Source organism: Camelus dromedarius, chromosome 1 (genome assembly GCF_036321535.1).
Source record: "Camelus dromedarius isolate mCamDro1 chromosome 1, mCamDro1.pat, whole genome shotgun sequence".
Classification (NCBI taxonomy): Eukaryota; Metazoa; Chordata; class Mammalia; order Artiodactyla; family Camelidae; genus Camelus; species Camelus dromedarius.
The window spans coordinates 84498079-84522220 of NC_087436.1; the positions used below are offsets into that span (position 1 = coordinate 84498079).

General features: G+C 47.8%; 1 protein-coding gene across 3 annotated transcripts in view; it reads right to left on the reverse strand.

Moving 5' to 3' along the window:
• Nucleotides 1–24142, reverse strand: part of CRACD (capping protein inhibiting regulator of actin dynamics) — a 117506-nt gene that overhangs the window by 6546 nt on the left and 86818 nt on the right. The window contains exons 1-6 of one of the 3 annotated variants that reach the window (XM_031434189.2): nucleotides 21014–21090; nucleotides 18988–19009; nucleotides 13336–13500; nucleotides 10866–10934; nucleotides 8573–8755; nucleotides 5019–7926 (exon numbers count right to left, since the gene is read on the reverse strand). In XM_031434189.2, coding sequence (XP_031290049.2) covers nucleotides 5019–7926; nucleotides 8573–8755; nucleotides 10866–10934; nucleotides 13336–13500; nucleotides 18988–19009; nucleotides 21014–21090 — 3424 coding nt within the window. Of the gene's footprint in view, nucleotides 1–5018; nucleotides 7927–8572; nucleotides 8756–10865; nucleotides 10935–13335; nucleotides 13501–18987; nucleotides 19010–21013; nucleotides 21150–24142 lie in introns of those variants that run through there. The other 2 variants (XM_064486408.1, XM_031434198.2) reach the window with 2 other exon arrangements.

Consider the following 24142-nt stretch of genomic DNA (forward strand, 5'->3'; position numbering starts at 1 on the left):
ATGCTGAAATTGAGATCATAATCAGTAAAGACAAAAGCAGGTGTGCAGTGAAACCAACTGCTCACTCAGCTCAGTCCCTCACTTCTTAAAACTTGTGACATATTAATCAGCCCATGAAATAGTCAACTATCCCTTTCTAATGCACGCTGTACTGATGCCTGAGTGACTCCACTGGGTGGGAAAATAACATCTTCAATCAACAGAAAAAGAAAACAAGCATTCCTCTTCCCTCAAAATGGAAGAAAAAATAGTCTTCAATGTCAAAACCCTCAGGCCTACAGAGGCAGTTATTTCATTAATTGTTGTTCTTTTTAAATTGCTTTTTAATTTTTTCAGTGGGACCTTCTTCCCTCCACCAAACAAGTGGAATACCAGTATTTCAAGGAGGAAAGCGGGGCACTGCTCTGCCTAGAGGGGCTGCCAAGGACAGCAGGACTCTAAGGAGCACAGTGGGAAATGGTCCAGGGCCTCTTTGGATAGATGTGAGTACTTGGGTCCACAGCCAAGAGCAGCGCCCAGAGTCACCCAGCACTTAGTGCTGGGGCTCAAACCTGAATCTAGGACTTCGGACTCCCGGTCTGGGCTTTTCTCCTGGTGGGCTGTCTCGCCTGTGCAACTGGCGGCAACACACTTCCCAGGTGGATGTGATCAGAGGTTGTAATTGACTCTGGAATTGAGCAGACCTGGGTTTGACGTCAGAAATGCTACTTCCCTAAGCTTTCGTTTTCTAATCCATACAATGGAGATGAGAATGTCGCATGCCTCATTAGGCTGCTGTGAAGATTAAAAGAGGTCCTGGGTATAAGAACATTTAGAACAGTGCTTGGCATAAAGTGACCACTCCACAAAGGCAAGTGCTCTTGTTACTTATGTCTGTGAGACAATGATCTCTGACTAAAGGGATCCCAGGTGAAAATTACGTACTTTTAGAGATAACTGTTCTGACACTGAATCCTTCACTGTCTCCAAGGGAAAGGGCTCGCTCTAAGTCTTGTTCTTTTGAAACCAAACAAAAGTTTACACTTTGATGATACACCTGTTACCAATCAGGGCTCCAAGTTAACTGAACTTCATATCGAGAACCACCAAACCAGGAATTCAAGCATAAAAAAGGGCAGATTCCTCTTAATTTTCTACAACTTTTAGATCTATAATGCTGTACAAGGAGAATTCCTATTTATAATGAGTCTTGGGCATTGCAATATTCCTAATCATCAAATAAAGATTTGGTTACGATCTAACAAAGGAAAGAAAAGCAACACATTTCAGAAGTTTTTTTTAAAACTCAAACTGAAAGGAGTTTTTGATTAATCTTCAGTTAACCAGAAAATTAAAAATATTTACCACTTAAATCATTGTGCTTAACTGAGACACCTGACATACACAGGAACTAAATGAGTTTCTTTTTTTTTTTTTTTCAACTCAAGGGCTGGGTAACACCTGTTTGTAAAATGTCTAAAACCCAAATTGCCCAGATCTGATTTCCACTTAAAGCAGTTATGTAAGAGGGAATCATACTTGAACTTGCTTGGGAAGGTCCTTCAAGCAACGGGCGAGTTTCCTGCCAACAACTTGGACTGGGTTTATCACAAAGGCCCAAATATCTTTAAAGCATAATTATTTACAGTTATAGTTGACTAAAATAACTTGAAAAGGTAAATCTCTAGCCAGGTTTTTATCTTCTTAGATCTGTAGCACATCCTGGAGTTACGGACCAGACTTTTAAAAAGGCTATAATGTAGTATGTGTAAAGGGCCTAACAGGTCTGGATGTAGTTGGGGATCAATAAACAGAAAACAGGATGTTAAAATGGGACTCCTGTCTGAGTTTCAGCCGGGGAAGCCCCAGGACGTCTGTAACAAATAATCAATGGCACCAGCTCCCTCATTCTGAGCAGATGTGCTCAATCACCTACTCAGGACTGGCCTATGAGGTGGCCAAACAGCCACCTCAAGTTCATAGAAATATCAGAGCTGAGGCAAAAGCAGCCAGAGAATTTCTTTGGAAAAGACTGTTGGAGCATGGTGTGTTCCCACATCCTCTCCCCTAGAGAGGGAAGGGGGCTAAGCCAAGGGAGAAGGTCCTCAATGAGACCACTCAGATGAACTGATGGGTCTCCTGGAGTCTGTGGGGCAAACTGCACACCTGAGGTTCTATTCACACCTGGACAAGTTCAAAGGCAAGGACAGTGTCTGCCAGGGGCCTGGAAAAGAGGCCCTTGTGCTGGGACGACACTTGTTGAGTGCTGCATGAGGTTCAGGTGCGGGCCAAGTGGGTGGCAGAGAGAGGGGCAGGGCTGCCTGGAGGAGGCACCACTGAAATAGGGGAATTGCAGGAAGAGAAAGTGGCAGGTGAGGGGTCTGAGGAACACACAGAAGAATCAGCACTGTATCCCCCAAATGCAGCAAACTTCATTGCTTTACCCCTCCCCCTTCCTTCACCCCAGCTGTGGAGCCAGTTTCTGGGCTGGAAGGAAGGGCAGAAGTGGACTGTGTCTGCGTCCCCACTATAAGCATTTCAGCCCAAAGCACGCCAAATTACAAGGGAGACACTTAGTCTGAAATATAGCTTGGAGTTTTGATTATAACACTGGAGGCAACAGATTAATTACTAACATGAGAGAGTTATCACTAAAGGTGCCTAGAGGATTTTTTACTATTAAAAGGGACTGAAAAAATATAGAAAGAACTCCTACAAATCAGCAACAACAAAACCCAATTAAAAAATGGACAAAGGATTTAAATAGATGTTTCTCCTAAGACGACATATAAATGACCCACAGCATGTGAAAAGGTGCTCATTAATCAAAACCACAATGAGCTATCACCTCACACCTGTTAGAATGTATATTATTAAAAAAAAAACAAACCCACAAATAGCAAGTGTTGGTGAGGATGTGGAGAAATTGGAACCCTTGAGTGACACTGGTAGGAATATAAAATGGTGCAGCCACTATGGAAAATAATCGAGTGGTTTCTCAAAAAATTAAAAATAGATTACCATATGATCCAGAAATTCCACTTCTGGGTTATTTATCCAAAATAATTGAAAGTAAAATCTAAAAAAGATATTTGCATACTCATGTTCACAGCAGCATGATTCACAATAACCAAGAGATGGAAGCAACCCAAATGTCCATCAATAGGCTTGAGAGGAACTCTGATGATACCATGGAAGCTAGTAACACAGACACTAATGTCAAAACTAAACATGGGGGTTCCGGTTCAAGACGGTGACATCAGAGGATCCTGAACTCCCCTCCTTCCACAGACACACTGAATTTACAGCCACACACAGGACAATTCCTTCTAAAACAAATCCACAAACTAGATGAGTGACTCCTCCACATCAGGTGTACAGAAAAAAACCCACAAGGAAATGGGTAGCAGAGGCCGAGACACACACTCGCCATAAACCACATTCCCGGCACAGTGACCCACATCCAGGAGGGTTTTGGAATCAGAAAAATTGGGGTTCATATCCTAGCTCTGCTACTTAGGAGCTGCTGTTCGATCTTGAGCAAGCTGCATAAACATGGTTACCTTCGGTTTTCTCATCTGTGAGAATAAGAAAATAGCAGTTACCTTACTGAACTGTACTGAGGAGGTACACTGAGGTAATGAATGTCAAGCTCACGGCAGGCTGCTTGGTTTACAGTTAAGGCAGGCAGCACCTTCCTAGGGTAGACACCTACTGCTCCTAAGAATTGGTACAAACTTTTCAACATAGTGAGAACCCTTTCATGATTGGCAGTGGTATTTCTCAGCACACCCCATCTCATTCTAAACTCTTGCAATGCTGAACTGTTTCAAGTTCTCCAGAAGGCATCACACACTTTCTGGCTTCCAGATATTTGCCTGTAACATCCTTGCTTGTCATCGCTTGGCAAACCCCTACTTCTCTCTCATGTCATAGTTTAAACAGAGGTTCTTCCAGAAAGTATTCCCTGACCATTGCCCTCTCCCACACCTGGGATGAATAATATTTTTGTTTCATTTCACAGCCCCTGCACTTGGCTGAATTTCTGTTATCACACTGAATTGTAACTGTGTCTAGAAGAAGGTACAAGAGCAGGTAACACTGTGTCATGTTACCTGTTGTATCTCCAGTGCCAGCCACCATTTCTGACTCTGAAGGGGCAAACAACAAACAAACAAGAAATAAAGTGTCACTATGCCCCACTGTCTCCTTATTAAAAAAAAAAAAAAAAAGAGAGAGAGAGAGAGAAGGCTTAAAGCTGCCCTTAAAAAACCTAAGGGGAGAATTTCTCTGAGAAATGTAACTTCCTGGGCTACGACCCACACCTGACCAACTAATCTGCAAAACAGAAAAGAAAAAGTATCAGATGAATGTTCTCAGGGGCACCAAAGCCAATCTAAGTGATGGCCGAGCTGCCCCAAACACGCAGTATGAAGAAACACAAGGGGCAGCCAGGAGTAAAGGTTGCTCTACCATGTTGTTATCGGAGGGCATCACGGTGGAAAGCTGATGCGTGGGGGATGCACAGGCAGAGTGTTGTGCATAAAAGTGAGACCAAGCTGATTATGCACACCTAGGCTCCCTGGGCGGATACAGCCATCAACAGCCCCCTAACTTCCCACCTCGGTGCAGCTACTGCCAAGAGACAGCACAGACACTGGTCTAGGAAACTCCAGTCTTTACGTAACTGCATGGACCCCTCATCAAGATTAATGACATCTGCATTGATCCAGACCACATTTCAACTTCCATTGTCAAGTGAAAGCGTATCATTCTGTGTTACTACTTGTGTAAGGAAGGATCATTAATGGGAGTCGGCCACTTAAGAGAGTCAGTCCACAGCTGTAAAGAGAAGTAAAGCTTTTCCCTATGACTCACAAGTGAGGGCCCTTGGGGAATGGCGCACCAGCCTCTAATGAAGGGAAGTGCCCCAACATCAGCTCTGTGGGCTACTCCCAGGCCTGGGCAGCTCTGGCTTTAGCTGTGACACAGACAACCGGCTGAATAGGAGCAGAATTTTGCAACCTACAGCTACGCACCTTTCCTCCCGGCTTCAGGGGTCAGAGAAGGCTTCTCTTGCTGGGCTGCAGTAGGAGCCAGGGAAGCTGGTCTCCTCTCTGTTTCCATTTCTTCCTCCTCATCCCACTTCTGCCGCTTCCTCTCCTCAGGGGGTGGGGGAGACAGTGGCCGGGGGTCACCGCTGTCCTGGCCCTCCTTGCATGGCTCATTGGGCTCTGGGTCTGGCTTCCCGATCCGGCGAGCCAGCAGCTCTACCAAGTAGGGCCGGCTCACTTTGGAGAGTGGGGAGGACGGTGGGGTCTGACCTGTGGGCTTTGGAGCCAGGGCTGGTTTCTGGGCCAAGGGCATTCTGTTCGCTGCCTTGTCGTGCTCTGGAGCTGGCGGCTGGCTGCTGGCTGGTGGGGGCCGGGGCTGGCCTGCAGGAGGGGAATGGCTGGAAGGGCTTTCAGTGAGGTCCTTCCAGGTGGATGGGGCTTGCTTCCTCTCCAGGGGGAAGGACGGGCCATGCCTAAGGGCCGCAGCCTCTCTCTCCTTCTCTTCATTTGTGCCCCCCAGGGCCGGTGGCGCCCCATCGATATTGTCCCCCATGCTGCTGTGCCTTTTCTTCTTCTTTTGTTCTGTCTGCTGGTCACAGTGGAAGCGCAAGGAGTAGTTGGTCCTTCTCAATTTTATTCCAAAAGGGGAGGCTTTTTCCTCTCCACCTGGCATCACGGGGTCTGGCTTTCCTACACCACCTGTGGTCTCACTGTCCGAAGTGGTCACGGGCTCTGCCTGGGCCACTACTTTCTGCGGAGGGTAAGGAAGGCTTGGAACAAGGAAAGAGGGAAGGTCTTTGGCAAATTTGTACCCCTCTGTGGTATCCGTTGGCTCCTGGCGCGCCCCCGGTTTCCCTGCAGCCTTCAGGGGCTCATGAGTGTCAGCAGCAGGGGGCTGGGGCGCCGCCTCTTCGCTGGGTCCCGGCACCAATTTTTTTTTTAAGCTTTCCGGTTCTGTGTTCTGTTTGGAGGCCTCCGCGCCCCCATCAGGGAATTTCTGCCAGGCAGGCTTAATGGAGAACTTCGCGTTTACCGGCGGGGTCCTCCGGAGGTTCCCGCGGGAATCACATCGGCCCCTGGGAAGGTACTCATCACCGGGCCGGGCCTGGTCTCTCTCGCTGCGCTGGTCACCCTCTGCGTTCTTCAGGATTCTGGACCGAATGGAAGCCCATTCAGCAAGTGCGGCCACACTGCTCGGAGATTCCTGCGGGGGCCTGGCCTTCCCACCGCCTGCCCGGGGGTCGCCGGGGGCTCGAGGTGGGTTCTCCAGGGCGGGGACATCCACGTGCTTCTTTTCTTCTGACAAGCCCAGGAGAGACTTGCAAGCTGTGTCCTTGATCTGGCTCAAGTTGACAGCTGGCCCACAGAGCTGTGCTCCCGTGACCAGAATGGCCGTGTGGGGGATGCTCAGGGAGGAGGGCAGGGAGTGGGAGGCCGGGCTGGCTTTGGGCGCTTTTGGCTCCTGGGGAGTGGAGGCGAGTCCTGCATCTTTCATCGGCGTCACCGGGCTCAGATTGACTTTGGGGAAGAGAATTTGCTTCCCTCCTGACGACACCTGGAAAGTGTAGGGTCTGGGCATGGTCTGCCTCTCATCCACTTCCTGCCATCTGAGTTCCTCCATCTTTCTGTCTGTTTCTGGTGCAGCAGCTTCTTTCTTCTCCCGTGGAGCCAGCGTCTCTTCCAACTGTGCCTCTTGTCTCTGTGGAGGCTGTGCATTGGTTTCTTCTCTCTTTTCCTGATGTCCGCAACGATCATCCCCGGGAACATCGCCCTGCTTTCCCTGCTGCTCTCCAGATGGCTCGGCGGCCACTGGGCTCTGCTTCTCGCAAATACTTGGTTCCTCAGGGTTTTCTCTTGGCTTCTTGAGTTTCAGGTGTTTGTGTTCTTCTAGCTTCTCTGCAAAGTCGCTCTGAAATGGGCTCCTCAAGCCCCTTTTGTGGTCCAGCTGCGGCGGATGCTCCTCTTCCCCTCTCGGTGCTTCCCGAAGCTTCTTTTCCGCTTCCTGCCTCCTCTTTGCCTCCATGTCCTCCCACTTCCTCAGCTCTTCCCTCCTCTTCGCCTCCTCCTCTTCCTGCCGCCTCTGCAGCTCCAGTTCTTCCTGCCTTCTGAGGTCCTCCATTCGTTTTTCCTCTGCCTCCTGCCGCCTCTGCTCTTCCTCCTCCTCCCGCCGCCGCTGCTCCTCCTCCTCCCGCCGCCTCTGCTCCTCCTCCTCCCGCCGCCTCTGCTCCTGCTTCTCCTCCTCCTGCCGCCTGAGCTCCTCCAACTCCTGCCGCCTGAGCTCCTCCAGCCTCTTCTCCTCTTCCAGCCGCTGCTTCTCGGCCTCCTGCTGTCTCTGCTCCTCCAGCTCCTCCAGTCTTCTGAGTTCCTTCAACTCTCTTTCCTCCTCTTCCAGCGACTGCCTCGGGGCCTCCCCCGGGCTCAGTGCCTCCGGCTCCTCCTGATGCGCCTCTTCCTCCGGACGCCTCGGCTCCCCGGCCTCCGCGCGCCTTCCTTCTTCCTGCTCCCTCCGCTCTGGGCCTCGGCAGCCCGGCTCTTCCGGGCTCGGCCTCTCCGCTTCACGCTGCCTCTTTTCTACCTCCTCCTGGACATCCCTCTCCTCCTCTCCCTCCCCTTCCTCCTCCAGGAGCTCTTGCTGACGGTTCTCCTCCCACAGCCTCCTCTCCAGGGCCTGGAGTCTCTGTTCTTCCAGGCGTCGCCTCTCCGCAGCTTCGGCTTTCTGCCGTTTGCACTTGGCCTCAAGCTCTCGCCAGTATTCTTCTTGGCGTCGCCTCTCTTCCTCCGAGTCCAGCAGCTCTGGCTCCTCTTCATGCCAAATGGGCTTTTCTTCTCTGGGATGTCCGTTCTGGTCCAGGGACAGCTGACGTGGAAGGCCACCATGGTCGTTCTGTCGATCCTAACATTGGGAAAGGGGACAGAGTTAGCTTGCCTTATGCACGAGCTACCATTACAATCCTAGTCACAATGTGGGGGGCCCTCCTCATCTCAAAAGGATGGGCAACCTGTCTAAGCAGAGACCCCTAACCTTGGGCATCTCTCACACCAAGAATAAACTGCGGGGGGGGGGGGCACTTCATTTTTGTTTCCTCTCTCTATGTCATCCTCAGATTCCTTTTTCTTAATACACATGAGTAATCACCGGTAGTCCAGCATGAGGAATATGAGGGGGAAATGAGATTTGCACTTCATCAATGTCCCCTGAAACTTGTGACTCAGAAGTCTGCTCTAATCAAACCGAAGAACCTTTGGCTAAGCTGTGGCAGAAGAAAGTGGGCCATCTGTCTGCTGCAAAGCAAATGCAGTGTCTGGAGCCCCCGGGAAGGCAGGCCCCTCTCTCTGAGGTCCACCAGCCCCCGGAGGACGAGTCAGAAAGGGTGGTGGGAAGGAAATGGACAATTCACCCTTGTTCCCTGCAATAGGGCTACATCCTTGGAAGGGAGAAACCTTGTTCCTCCCATAGGCCCCTCACAGCACCACCCTGCTAGGCAGCATTAGTGCCCAGCCAACAAGGGCATCTTCCTGGGCAGCCAGGACATACGTACCCCGATAAGTCGCCTGTGCTTCTTTGACACCCTCTGGTTTTTTGGCTTAACGGACAGTTTGTGCTTGGCGGCACTGTTGTCCAGGCGAGCGATGGCCAGGGGGATGGCATCTAGGTTGACACTTTCGATGGTGCCAGCAGAAGAGAAGTGCCTTTTTGGCCGAGACGGTTTTAATGGAGCAACCTACAGTGGAGATGGAAATACGCCGTCAGCTCGCCCAGCCCGGACCTACCCAGGCGATGCTGGCCAGCAGGGGGCGCCCACGGGCATAGTGAAATGAGCACTGCTTATCAAAAGACGTTGAGTATTTGTTTTGTTGGTGACAATTTGTATTAACTTGTAAAGGCCATTTAATCTTTCAGGGACTAGTTTTCCTCCTCTCAGTGATATGGGGGTTAGATTAGATCAGGAGTCAATAAGACATACCTAGAGGGTCCAATTATGCCCAAAGCCTGTTTGGGTAAGGAAAGTTTTGCTGGTACACAGCCACATCATTGTTCTTGGCTGCTTCTGCACTACAAAGGAAGCGCAGAACAAAGGAGAGTCTGCTAGTTGCAACGTTGTGGCCCCAAGGTCTAAAATAAGTAGCAGTTTGCTGTGCCCTGGACTAGCTCATCTGTATGCTAAGAACTCTTAAGTGCCTTCCACTGCCTCAGACATCGTGTGTACATTCCTCAGCTCCTACCTTAGCCTCTTTAGGACAGGGAATATTTCATTTTCACATCTGTATCAGTCTTCTTTACGCCCAAGTAGCACATTTCACTTGGTAAGTGCTCAATAAATATTTGTTGAAAGAATGAAGGAACAATAAAGTATAACCTCTGTGCCTAGGGCATAAAATTCCTAAGCAGCAAAAATGTTTTTGCACAATCACTCCAAAGTCACCGAGCACTGAAGCTCACCTAGAAGGGAAAAGGAGGAAGCCTGGGTGAGGACATGAAGGGCAGAAATGTGCCACACACAGGGGAGGGGCAATTCTTCAAAGGATGGACTGCACCATGCTTGCAGGTCTATAATACAGATGGGGTCACTTAAAAACCACAACCTCGGATCAACTATGCACATTTAGTTAGGTCAGAGGGACTGTGGCTCAGAAGCCACACTGAATCAGATGGTAAGAAGCTACGCCTGTAACTACAGAGAATTCTTAGGCCAGCAGCAAAGGCAAGGGCTCCTGGCAACACCACGCACTGTGCAGCAGAGGGCGCTCTTGGCAGCTCAGACACAGGTGCAGCACCCACTGAGGCCAAGGTTCATCTGTGAGTGCAGGGTCATTGGGGTTGAGCCGATGGCTTTGCTTTTTGCAGTTACCTTCCCTATTTATGCACAAAGTAAAAGGACCCAGCTAGCTGCAGGAATGAAATGAGAGCTCAGTAAACATTAATTTATGACAAGAAGCATGGAGGTAAGGAAAAATAATTCCAGGCTTAGGTCTCCTAAGCCTTTATTTATTTATGGTTATCTTTATAATAGGTGTCAAATTCTGAACTACTGTTGATGAGAAATGAATTAAACATTTATTTCCATCCCCTAATGGATGCGTGAGTAAAAGGAGTTAGAGCCAAATGTGATAGATTGAAGACACAGACAGAACAACTGAAGCTGAGATTCATATGCAATATTCTGCTTCTAGTTAGTCAAGCCGGGCCTCTTCGTCATCTAGGTGGTGGAATTGTCTTGAGCCACCCCCTTCAGAAGACTTGGGGACAGGACCTGTCCCCAGACTATCTGTCAATCCCCAGGAGGACACCTGGACCCCAGTGCAGGTGACAAATCCTCATGAGAGTGGACCGGCCTCTGCAGAAAAGGTGCACGTGATCTCCACAGGGCGCCCTAGACTCCTGCAGGTCAAGTCCAGGTTTCAATGCAATGTTAAAAACCAAAAATACAGACAAGGAGAGAAATGCTAAGTTCTTTTTTTTTTTTTTTTTTTTTTTTTGCATCTCTAAATAAGAGACCCTTTACCTTCAGGTGTTCTGGAATGTCTTTTTTTAATGGCTTACCAGTGTCTTGAAGTACAAGATATATTGAGGAAAACTACCAATACCTGAGACTCCAAACACAGGCATGCCGGGAGTGTGGCTATTTTTCTGAGCTGGGTTCAGTTCCAGCAGTTGCATCGCCGTGGAAACAGACACTCCAACATCTACCACTGGTTGCATTTTGAAGGAATTTAAAGAAGTGGATAAAGACAGCATTTATGAATGGAAAAATGAGGCAGCAGATCACCCAAAAAAAGGAAAAATGGAAGTTAAAGTAAGGACGCTAAATACGTAAGTTCAAATCATATTACCTTCTCTTCCATCTCACTTCTGGCTCCAGGCAGGTTCAGAGGACTCGGAGAACTTGGCGTCTCACTGGTCTGGAACAGTAGAGAGAGCGCTCCAGTCACAAGCTAGGACAGGAAGTGCCGGGCGGGTAACCAGGCACTCAGTGTCTGTGCTGGCGAGGGCCGCCCCTCCCCCACGCAGGGGACTCTGCTGATGTCCAGACTCCACCGGGGCTCCTGAGGCTCAGTGTGCAAGCCCCTCTTCCCCGAGCCAACACGTTTCCCAGCCAGGTGGCCTCCAACTGCCGCCCTTGAGGTGTTTCCCCACTGCTGAGAGAATCTGGGGTGCTGCCCTGCCGCCACCCTACCTGGGAAGTTGGCTCCAACCTCAGAGCTTCCAGCTTTGCTGGCTGCCTCCCACCCCCTTCATCTGCCAGACCTTTTCTCCATGAGAAGGAAAGAGGGCCATTTCAATGGTACACAGGGGCTGGGCTGAGAAGGTGGCTGACCAGAGGAGGCGAGAAAGCCCAGGAAGGAAGGAACGGAAGGAAGGAAGGAAAAGAAAAAGGGCGACAATTCACACCCCATGCACCTTGCCTGCCCTGGGTACACACACCTCATGTCATCTGCACCAGCGACACCTTCTGTCTTGCATCACCCATTTTTACAAAAGGGTCTCACGGTCCATTCCAGAGCCCTAACATCAGCATGCTCTACCTCAATTCATTTTCTACATCACACTTAGTTGCATCTTTAGAAAACACAAATCAGATTATGTTGCTACCCTGATTAAAATTACTATTACTTTTTGAACAGAATGCACCCCTTCTCCAGTGGTCTACACAATCCAGCCTCCATATTGTGCTCTACCCAGCCCTGCCCTCGTCCACACTGGCCTGCTTTCTGTTCCTCCTTCAGGACAAGCCCACCTCATCTCTGGGCCTATGAACTTGCTCTTCCTTCAGCCTAGAACACCCCTCACCCCCGCTCCCCCAGATCTGCTTACGCAGTTCTGACCTCCTTATCTAAGGAAGCAGCCTGTCTCCAACCACATCACTCACTTTTCAGTTATCCTGCTTTACTTCCTATGTAGCATTTTTATTAATCCAAAACCGTGCGATGTCTTTATTTGTTGACTTGCTTGTTGTCTGACTCTCCTCTTATTAGAATGCAAACTACCTGGAGGCAGCCCCTGGCCTAATCCTGCTTATCTCTGTGGGACCCACAGCCAGGGTATCGGGGTATCGCCTGCTGAACCAAGGATCCTCCTTCTCCCCCAGGCCACAGTGTCCTGCCCTTATTAGGTCTTCGGTAACAGGAAAGACATTTGCTTTGGCCCGTAGGAAATCCCTGAATCGAGGCTGGTGGCCATCGCTGCTGCCTAGCACCCGAGTTGGAGGGAGCATTTCTGTGATGATGACTCAGGGAGAGAGATGGGCCCCGTACCTGCTTCCCCCGCCACCCCACCCACCACCCACATGTGTGGGCGCCAGGAGTCAGCAGGGTCCGGCCCAGGCAGAGATGGCCCACAGGGGAGACTGTCCTTTTTTCTCCTTCCTTTGCTCTACAAGTCGCTTATCTTTCTTACTACTCCTACGACATATTAGCTGATAAGAAGCATGACCTCCTCCAGGGACATTTTAATAACACCCAGCATCATCTCAGGCACCATGGTAGGTTCAGCACAGAGAACGCTTTCCTCTACGAACGGAAGGCTCCGAGCCTCACTGGGAGAACAGTTTATCTAGCTGCTGGTAGGGCTTTTCTTCCTTTTCCCAGAGAGGCCTGAGGGCATCCTTTCTGCTGCTCGGAGTCTTATTTCAGGATACGCTCACTGGGTTTCTTCCAAAGTGTCAAAAGACCACATTCAGAGAGGACGGTGCTGGACCAATGTGAATTTCTTTCCACACTAAGCAGACTTCAAGCTGGTCTGTGTGATATGTTCTATCTTATTGAGCACATACTTCTTTCTTTCCTCATTTCCCTTTAAATTAGTCCAACTTGACAAGTAATTATTCAGTGCTCCTAAGTAAGCAGTAGCTACATCCTGGGGAGACAGATGTGTAAGATCCAGTCTGTCCTCAAGGAACTCAACATTTTGAGATGGGGAGAAAACAGTTCCATGGCCACAGATGTAGATAGAGAACAAATGTGTAAGAGGCACTAAGGATGCACAGCGAAGGCATAGAGGGGACAGCACAGCTTGTGGGTGAGGCCAGGCAAGGCTCCCAGAAGAGGTGGGCTAACCCAAGAGGAAGACAGTGAGAAGAGTGTGTGGAAAGGGCACGTCTCCCCTGCCTCCCCCTCTTCCACGCTGGCTCCACTGCAGGGCAGGCACTCACCCAGGACGTGCCCCTCTAGCCCTGGGCTACTCATCGGGAACCCTCCCCCTTACGCCCCTCACTGCAGACCTTGGGTTACTGATGCTCCTGTCCACTGCCCAACATCCTCCCGGGCTTATTAGCATCCGAGTCATTCCCTGGAGGAGCCTTACTTTGTTCTCGGGGTCAGAGAGGATGCTGTCCTGCTGAGTCACAGTTTCCATGGGACTGGTCAGGAATGGATCCTCTTCCAAGCGGGCCTCACCACTGTCTGCCTTCTTCATGGGAATGGCGGTGGGTGGTGGCTGCCCAAACTTGATGTTCTTGCCCAACTGTCGCTGGAGAGAAACGAAAGAAAGATGTTCTGAAGCAGTGAAGCGGATCCCAATAACCACGACCTGGCTCCCCAGCATGCCCAGCAGGCCCTGAGGCGTACTCAGTACAGGGCTAGTTTCTAGACTAGACAACACGCCAGCAAACCCTGATGCCGCCCGCAGTGACCGATCCTGTCTAACAACTTCTCCTTCTCTTTCCCACCTTCGAGCCATGAGCTTTTCCATCCAGCCACCTCTTTCCTGGAGATGCCAACATTTCCAGGAGGGTAGAGAGACCATATTTCTGAACCGAAAGTCGGGTATGACAAAAACTTTTTGATTAACCTATAAATTAATTTATATCAAAGTCTTTTAAAGGTACAAAAACTGTATAGAAAATAGTTTCATGAAATGCAGGAACCACTGGGGGAAATCAAGACCCTTGTGGCTGCACAGACAAGGGAACCCTCCAGCCTCTTCTGGACACACTCCTCTTGAATACTTATGTTTCATCTACTTCCGTCACCAGCCCCTAGCTTGAACATCATGTCTGGGTCACAGTGGGTACTGCTGGCAAGGGGAAGAAGGCCCCAGGGTCCGCAAGTCTTTCCATGATCGATGCTGAATTCACAGAAAAGAGGACAGCAGTCTTGAGGAGAGGGTATGGTTCAGTGGTACAGTGATTGTTTAGCATGCACGAGGTCCTGGGTTCAATCCCTAGTACCTCCACTAAAAATAAAAATAAAAAGGTGAGCACAGTCTTGTCCTGCCACTAGGACGTCACCTTCGCGTTGCGGCAGCTACCTACTGTGACCTACGGGCCAGAAGGAGCCAAGTGGAGGAAGGGCCAAAGAGGGGCTGATCCCTGGTGGGAGAGCACTGAATGGCTAGGGAGAAAGGAGAAAACACAGGGGATAGAAATTAGGAAGGTAAATAGTATTTAGAATTAGAGGAAAGCCAGACCTAAAAAGGAAATGAATTCTCTGGGGAAAAATATATAAACATAATAGCTTATGAAGGGGCAAGGTATTTCATGGGCTAGATACATGAGATATAAAATATTTAATGGGTAGAGAAAACAAATGACTCTGGAAGAAAAAGAGGGATGTCCTGGTCGTCTGAAAGGCTACTGAATTGAATGTATTATATGAACTACTGCCTTTCTCTACCTCAGGGCTCAGCACTGTTGACATTTCTGGCCAGATGATTCTTTGCTGTGGGGAGCTGTCCTGTGCGCTATAGGGTGTTTCGCGTCACCCCTGGCCTCTGGACACCAGATGCCAGTAGCAACCTCTCCTCAATCTAGACAACCAAACATGCCTCCAGGCGTTGTCCAATATCCCCTTGAGGGTGAAACTGCCTCTGGCTGAAAACCACTGTTCTAGTTCGAGGTACTTGGGTTTCATAGTCTTTTTATGTTTCAAAGGAAAAAAAAAAAAGAATACATGATCTGATATTTCTCTTTAATGTGGCTAATATTTAATCCCACAAAGCTGCAAAACGCCTTAGCAATCACATTGTCCAGTGTCCTCACTTCACAAAAAACATCAGAGGTCCAGCGGGGAGAGGTGACTGGCCCAAGCTTATGGAAAGAATGAGTGGCCCCCAATGGGATTTGAATCTACGTCTTCTAAAAACAGCATTCGGTGTTATTTTTCTTGTACTCCACTGGTTCTCATAAATTTCACATCGTACTTCCTTCGTCTTACTGGGGCAGAGAGAAAGGGTAGCAGCATTTTTACTACCTTACTGAAGTTCCCCAGCAGAGGAACCCCTCGAGGGAAATGCCCCTTTTCCCCCTGAACTCAAGGGTATGGAATCCACCCACCTTCACCCAGCTCCCCCTCGGCCTTGCATGGTGGGCAGTGAGGCTGCAGAGACATGAAAGAGACGAGCCCCAGGCTCCCCTCCCCGCGCCCCCCGGCACCCCGGCATGCCAAGTCAGGAGCACAGAGAGACAAGGACTTGTATTGGGTCTGCTGGTATCTCAGCTGGAGCCTGGCCCCCTGGCACCACAGGGAGGGAGCACACATCCACGGCCCGAGTTCAGCCAGTGAAGGACAGCTTGAGCAACCTAAAAGGGTTTGGGGAGGAGAAGGCTGTGGAAGGGCAACTTCTAAAAACAAGTTTAGCAGGAAGCAGCAGTTAGTATCTACTCTAAGCAGATCAGTAAGCAGGCACGGTTAGAACAGCCGATGGTGTTAGACAAGAGGACAAGGTGTAACAAAGCCTGGCCCGCCTCACTTGCTGCCCTGTGGGGGAGGGACGGGGACCTGGGCAGGAGAAGGGGGACAAGTCCCTGCATCCCAGTGACAGTCCGAGCAGGAGTTCCTTCTGCAACTCCCAGCCCAGCCTTTGGTTGACCAGTTATCTCTTCTCTAGGCGTGTTGGCTAAGAGGTAAAAATTGTTGCGAATTTCCTTAAACTGAGACCTCCTGTTGTCAGGGTCTGACATCTACCCGTGCTCTTGAATGACTAAGATGAGGGTATTTCTTCTACTTATAATGGAAAGAGTAATTCTTTAATGGGCTTCTAAGGAAAACCTGGCTTAATACCCTAAGGCCATTTAGTTAGGATTTCTGCCACCACCACAAAAAAGAATGAACATGCTGATATTTTTCTTCATTAGCACATGTTTTAGAGTACTGATGTTGGTCCAACCTGACACTCAGGACACACACACACACACACACACACACAGGCAAAATCTAATCACAGGCCAGACTGAAATAAACTCCTAAGACGGGATGGCTATCAAGACTACAAATGGAAAATGAAAGAGAAAATGAGGGGAAACCTAGATGCAATAAAAACAGGTGAAATAAGGCACACGGGACTAAGCTGGGAAATGGAAAGTGATGTTAACAAATGAAGCGGAGGGTCAAAGAGGCAAACTGAGGGGAGGGTGCAGGGGGCAGCGAAGAGGCACAGGGAGGAGCTGCAGCCCGGATGGCAGGTGCAACCGCTGGAGGGGGCGGGGAGGGGGGTCGGAAGGAGGAAGGAGGAGAGGGCGAGAGGGAATGAGAACGTGTGCATATCAGAGCGGTGATTTACGTCACGGATCTGCTCATCCTGCAAAAGAAACACAATGCTGTTGCCTTTGAGGATGACGATGTGCACCTCCAGAAGGCAGCTGATTGCAAATCCCTCTTAAGAAAACAGCTCCAGGCTGCTGGCTAGGGAGCTCGGGAGGAGGGGGGACCCAGGTCACTAAAATGACGGCCTCCATCTCGGGATAGGGCTGCTGCCTCTCTGTGCAGACGAGGGGCTGTCTTCCTGACACAGCCTGCAGTGGTCAGGGACGAGACAGCGGAACAGGCCGGGCAGGACTGAAGGTCCAAGGCCATGGTGACTGATGCTCAGGCTCTCAAGGCCAAGGCTTCTGCACCTGCACGAGTTCCCCACCTTGTGGTTCCTGCTCCGAACGCTTCCTTCAGCTGACTCAAAGGAGACAGGGCTGTCGGGTACTTTGTGTGGTTTACTGACAGCTAAAAGGTGACTGCTAAATCCTATTTGGTAATCGCAGGTGTTGGGTGAATTGAATATAAAGCTAAATGTGGCTTTTTGGTGATTTTTATTCTGCCCACTACTCACTGTCACGAGAAGAACTGTGATACCAGAAATCACTGAAAACCAGACTGTTAAGATGAGCTTGCCCTTAAGTTTTCAGAGAAATAAACTATTACCACTCCCTCCACATATAGATATTTCTTTGGACACCCATGGATTCTTTATACGCACTGAGATTAGAACTCGAGGAGAGAGTGGAAGCACTGTGCCTAGACTGAGTCCACGTTATTTGTGGCTATGAATGGAGTTACTGTTAGGGTGGAATGCGTGCAAAAAGCTGTATTTTATTCATTCAAATTGGGCCATTTTGGTGGAATATGGAATGTTGGAGAATGATGTTACAAGAATGCACATCCATATTTATGAGGCTTTTTCCCTCTGGTGTGGAAATTCCAAGCACATCATATTCTGCAGCTCTCACACTGCCAGTTTAGATTTCTCCAGATTTTTCACAGCCAGCCTTCAGACCACTTCTGTAAGAACAAAGCCAAGGGAAAATAAAGTTGCTGTCCTCTTGAGCGAACTACGGATCCTCCCATAATTAAAACGGATTTAAAAGAATAAGAAAAAGCGAAAGCACAGAGATTTAAAGACGTCGGCTCTGTGCAGAAGGGGCCAAGAGCACGTATTTATTCTTTGTGTCCTTGACAGCTGCGTGAGGTGCCAGAATCCTCAAAGGAAAGACTCTTTGGCATTTTAAAGTGAAATCCAGCTCAGCAGGAGACAGCAGCTGCTGAAGATGGAGGTTCTCCCTCCTGAGGTAAACAGTCCGTGGACTAACAGACTGAGCACTTTCTCACAAAGGGGTGGTCTAATTCTAAAAATCACCTGCAGGCTTAGACTGTGACGTTTCTGAGTTTTATCATCAGTAGGTACACACAGACTTCACAGCCTCGTTTGATCTGAAATAAACAGGCACCCAGAGCTGATCCATGCTCTGGGCAGCTGCAGGGAACATCAAGGTCATTGTGGTCCAAATGCAACGAAATGCAGCGCTTACAAAGCCACCTCGTGCTATAGCAGGTGAATGGTGATCTTCTATTGATGGCAGATTTTAAGAACAGGAGGGGCCCTTCAGATCATCCATCACATGCATCCACTTGTTTTTCGGATGGGGAAAATGAGGGTGAGAAGTTAAATGGCTTCCCCTGAGGCCACACAGCCAGATGGTGGCGGAGGCCTGGCGTGGGCTTTATATTTCCCCCACTGGCCATAGAACAACTAACTGTTATGTATAGGGTCCTCAAAAAGGACACCATTGTGGCTTTTGTCCCTATAACTGTCCCATATATTCAAATTTGTTCTCACTATGCACATGTATTATTTTTACACTCAGGGGGAAAAAAGGTACTTTTTCTTTTAAAGGTTCAGTTGCTTGCCACAGAAATTTTGGCAGGTGGTAGATTCACTTTATTCAGAAAAGTGTAGGCTGATTTATGCTGTATTCAGTCATTCTGTACTCAGGAGACAGATACTAACCACCACCGGTACCACACAGAACAGTCCTAGCTGAGACGACTACATGTGGACACTAGGGGGCAACCTTTCCAAATGCAGTCATTACAGGCGCAGTTCTTTCCAAGGGCTAGTAAGTTTAAGCCAGAGTAAAAGTTTTTTTTTTTTTTAATGGCATTCCAGTAGAAATCGCATTTCAAAAGAATCTCTTAATAGTGGTGGCTTATCAGCTTGCTAGGACATTTACTGTCAAATAGGTGTTATCCATGACTTCTGTCTCTCTCTCTCTTTTTTAATAAACATACACATACACAAAGACAATTTCAGACGTGAAAAACATACATGCCTCTGACGTAACTAGACACCCTCATTCCATGCTGGAGTCTCTGCTGCTTACTGAGCATCAATACCAGCATAACGTTTCCATGGAAAAATGCAAAGCATCCATGCAAGGGAATAAAATTAACTACGATTGCTACGACTTACCAGGAACATACTGCTTAGTCGACTGAAAAATAAAGCACAGTCTTTTGGGGGTGATACAGTTACATCTTATGTCACTCCAAAAAAATCACATTTGCTACAAAAATGGTCCCCATTTCCCTCCTCAAAGAGCAAAGTCTCTTATTTTACTGTTTAAAAACATGTAACTCTAGAGCTATAAGGAAGCTGTGAATCCACGCAGCAGAAGCAAAATTAGGCAGACCCAAGCAGTTATTGTCCAAAGGAGAGCACTCCGATTAGCACTCAGATAGCTTCACCCATATTTCTCCTCCTGTGTTAACAGAATTGTCACTTCAGGGAGGTCGGCTGCTTTCCATTTTATTCATTACGAAATCAGATCCTTTAAACTTATGCCTTATATCATTAATACGAACAACAGGCATTTACATATTTTAACTGAGCTTCTCTATTTTCATTACTGCAGAATTATCCATTTTTTACAACTCCAGATCCATTTCTTGGGGTGGCAGTGGCCATGTGGTGTGACGTTACAAAGCAGATACCGTTTTAAGACAATAGGCCATTATCTAATTTTTAAAGACCTCCTTGAAAGGCCCTTGTAAAATACAGCTGTTTAGGAGATGGAAATCTGTAAGTCATCCCCCTTAGAAAGGGGATGATTTGAGGGTTCAGAACTTCTTAGGAATAATATCCCAGGACTCAAAAGACTTCAAGAGGGAAAAACAAGAGTGGGGGAGGTGAAGGTTTTCTTTGGCCATCACCACCCATCTCTCTTCTCCAACTAATGAGAGGTGACAGCTTACTTTTTCTTCTGAAGCTATAAAATGGGGCAATGCAACCAGCAAGAACCAAGAATGGGCCCTCAGTGCCCTAGTTAGGAAACGCTGAAATTTGAAGGCAGTGCCTAGGTTAGTTCTGAGGGCAGGACTCTGGCCCGGGGCTGCGGTGCAGTGGATGTAAAGATCAAGGCAAGTCCGGGTATGGTTCCAGGGTGTTGGCTATTCCCCAGCTGGCCATATGCTAGATTCAGCTGAGTGTGTGTGGAATGTGTAACCAAACACAGATCACAAAACACTCAGCAAATAGTCAGTAGAAACAAGAACATTACAAGAAAATAGAAAATTTCCTTTGAGTTCAGTGCTTCATTGTGTCAGCAGCTCAAACCAGCTGTTCCCTTTATCCTTTTTGTTTTGCTCATTCATTCATTTATTCATTCATTGTTGGAGACTCAGAGACAGATGGACACCAGCAAACCAGAGTGCCCCCCATTCATAATTTGGATCGCCTCCAAACACCCCCAGCTCAGAGAAGGCCTTTCTGTTGGGTGAATGGATTCTACTCAGCATTCAGGCAAACCTGGAAGAGTCAGATTCCAGGTGTCTTTGCTCCCCTTGCTTTTTTCCTGGATTCCCCACTATTTCAATTGCATTTAGTGAAGAATTATTTTCTTATATTTTCATTATTAAGGAGTTACCACCTGAGTCAATTTCATGTAGGAAAACCTCCCAGCTCTGCAGTGTGGACAAGAGGGGGGTGAGAGAGCTTCATGACATCCCTCTGAGACAGGGTTGCCCAGGGGAGCCAGATTTACAAACACAACAGGATGATAAAGTGTCTCACCATCCACCGTTCAAGTATGGAGACTTGGAAAGGGAACACCTGCTGTGCACCGTCAGCTCACAGTCAACCCTGTGCTCAGGGATCACGGCCAACACTTAGTCAGGAGCTCTTTCCTCCCACCCAAGTCCTGCAGCTTCTCGTGGGTACTTGTCCCATGAAGTCCAGTTAAAAACAAGGGAGCAACTTGGGAGAAAAGGAGACGGGGTGTTACGTAGGTGGGTACAGTGGTGACAGTGTACTTCTCACAGGTGGACAGAGAGAGGCTTCCAGAAAACTGAGTCAGGTTTGAGAAAGCAAATTTTCTCAGCAGGAGCTGCCCCTGGACCTCCCAGTCCATTACTCAAGGCCAAGTTCGGAACTTTTCCCACTTCCCTCCGTAGCTGGGCCCCTTCCTATGGCTCAGACCTTCAATCTCAAGCTGTCTTACCTGAAGAGTTTTGACTTTGCCCAGGATGTTGTCCTGTGACATTGCTTGAACTGTCTGCTCACTTTCTGCTCCCCCATCAGGGATAAAAATACTGTCATGGGAAAACGCCCGGGTTCCCAAAGAATAGTTGAAGGACCTGGAATGCAAATCATGTGCTTCATTTTATTAGGATGATAAGATTCCTTCTGGCAATTCAGTTTCTTGCTCCTCCTGATTTAGGGGACTCCACCCACATGCACTGTCTCATTCAGAAAGCACTTCCAGCAATGGGGTCCTTTTCTGATAGGGGTCAGCCAAGGAGCTGGGTAGACAGAAGGGTCCCACAGGAATAAGGGAGCATGTCTCCAACACAACAATGTTTCAGAGCCACTCACTGGGAGAACTCAAAGATTGCTACAGGAATTTTAACTGCAGGGGCCTTTCTCCTGATGGGCTGTCACTATCAGCTTTACTCTCGTAAGTCTTCCAGCCAGTACTTTTTAAGTAACATGCAGATCTAGAAGTAAGAGGTAAGAGCTTCTTTCAGATTGCAATCAAATTGGAAGAAAGATACATGCATCTCAAATAAGGACTTGACAAGGACTCGAATTGCTGACCAGGACTATGGGAATAGTCTCTCTGTCGAGACTCTTTAGAAATTCAGAGAAAGGGGGAGAAATGTGTGTTAGGAAGATTCCGATGGGCTTCATGCACTGAGCAGCTTTTGGTGGTATGTATCCAGCAATAAACATTTTTCAGTTGAAGGGCTGGACTTCAAGGAAGTCTGGACTTCTACCTGACTGGGAATACAGGTTGGGTGAACTGCAGAAGCCAGCCGTTCCTTACTTGATCTTGGAAATTAAGTTATCTCTGGGAAGGAAAACACAGGGGCAGGCAGATTCACACACCCTCCGTAAGGCAAGCCAGGCACACTCCTCGAAGCCAGGCACACAGGCAGTTCTCCTGGGGTGATAGTACCCCACCTCACTCTCTCTCCTCCCCAGAAAGCGGTCCCACCTGGAGGTTTTATCAGTGACCAACGGCAGGAAGGAAGAGCCAGCACTGGGGGAAAGGGGCCTCTGGCTGGTACTTCTGAACTGAACTACAGAAAGACAGTGGGCAGGGTCCCAACCAGGTCCAGACCTACCTGGGGAGACTCAGTACCAAATCATATCATCAAATTTGCCAAATAACAAGCAGCATGGTAACAAAGCACATGAGGTTTAGAAGCAAATGCTTGGATGTGAGCCTCCTGGCTGTGTGATCTTTGGTAATCATCATCATCATCATCATCATCGTCATCATCACCATCATCACCACCACCTGCTCTTACTCTGGTGACAACACCATGCGGAAAGTTTTACTTTCATTATCTCATCACCAAAACTTGCTGCGAATAAAACTCAGGGGGTAAATAACCTTATTTAAAGTCACCCACGTACAAGTGGCCGTGGGAGAAACTGAATTCAGATCTACTGAATACAGTCTCATGCCAGGCAGCTGCCGTGTTTCAGAGTGGTGGAAGGGCTCCAGTATTCCTTCCCATGAGTGAGATGGAGTTTGGGCGGATCAGTGGGAGAGGAAGACAGGATGCTAGTGCCCCGTGGGCTGCAATATGGGAGCGCTGGAGATGCTAAATAGCTGGAATGATGGGTAAGCCTTCACTGTGCAGCAGCAACCCACTTGATGAAGTATGAGGCTTTGTTTTAGGATATGAATGTGAATGTGAAAGGAAATGAGACATGTCACGATCTCCCTGTCCTCAGAGACTTTGTGACCTATGCTACAAAATGAACTTCCAAGTTCACCTAAAGATGCTATGAGATAAACTTTTCATTCAAAGTAATGGAATCAGACCTTTTAATACCCCGTCTAAACTTTTTTCTAAGATCCCTAGGCTATGATTCAGATGAAAGAAGAGGTAACGTGTCATTTTCTAGAAAGCGTTTTTATAAATGGTTTATATACACACACAGGCTCTCAGCTGTTCTTACAGACACACACATGCACAAGTCCATGTCAGATGCTTAACAAGCATTGACTAATGTCTCACAGTTGCATGTACACGATACACCAGCACTAGGCCAAGCTCTCTTATAGTTTCTAAGTCAATCTTTTGACTGAATCATGAAGTTTAACTCCTGTTCTCATTCTTTTTCCAGGAAGGCTAAGAACGGACACTCTCCTGCTCACTGCGTTGCCCCAGATGTTCCTTGTTGCCAGCCAGGATTTGATGTCCCCACTTCTAGATGGTCATATTGAAAAATAGAGAAAATGAAGAGTAGGAATAGTGGTAGTAATAATTGTAATAATAGTGGTAGTCACAGTGGAAGTACTAAAACTGGCTAAATTTTACTGAGCACTTGCTATGTCCCCTGCATATGTGCTAGCTTCTTTAATACACACCAGAATCCTTTTGATAGATAATATTTAAACCTTATGTGGTAGGCACTCTCATTAAACCTATTTATAGATGAGGAAACTAAGGCTTGAAGATGGTGAGTCACCTGCCATAAATTAAGTGACTGTGTACGTGTGAATCCGTTTCTGGCCTGTGTTCCATGGGTCTGTCTGTTTTCACAGCAATAATCCCGCACTGTCTTAGTTACCATCGATTTTTAATGAGTCTTGATATATAGCAGTTTATATTCCCCAGCTTTTTTTTTTTTTTCCCAGATGGCTATTCTTGTCTCTGCATTTCTACATAAACTTACACACACACATTCTCTAACACACTCCTAGGACTACTTCTGTGATGGCATTAGATCCATATATAAATTTTGGGATAACTGACATCTTTACAAGTCAATTTTTTAATCCATGAACATTGGATATCCCTTCGTTTACTTAGATCCTCTTTACTTTCTCTCAATATTGTTCTGTAGTTTTCTGTGTAGAAATCTTACACATATTTGATGTTTCTGAATCTACTATAAACGGTATAAGTTAAAATTTTTATTTTTTAATTGTTTTTTGGTAGAATATTAAAATGTCACTTGGTTTTTTATTATTGATCTTATAACTAGGCTAAATTTATTAATTAATCATAATATGATTGTTGTGTCTTTTGGATTTTCTGTGTATACAATCAGGTTGTCTATGGCAAAAGACAGTTTAATTTTTTCATTTTCAATGTTACTTTTCCCTCCC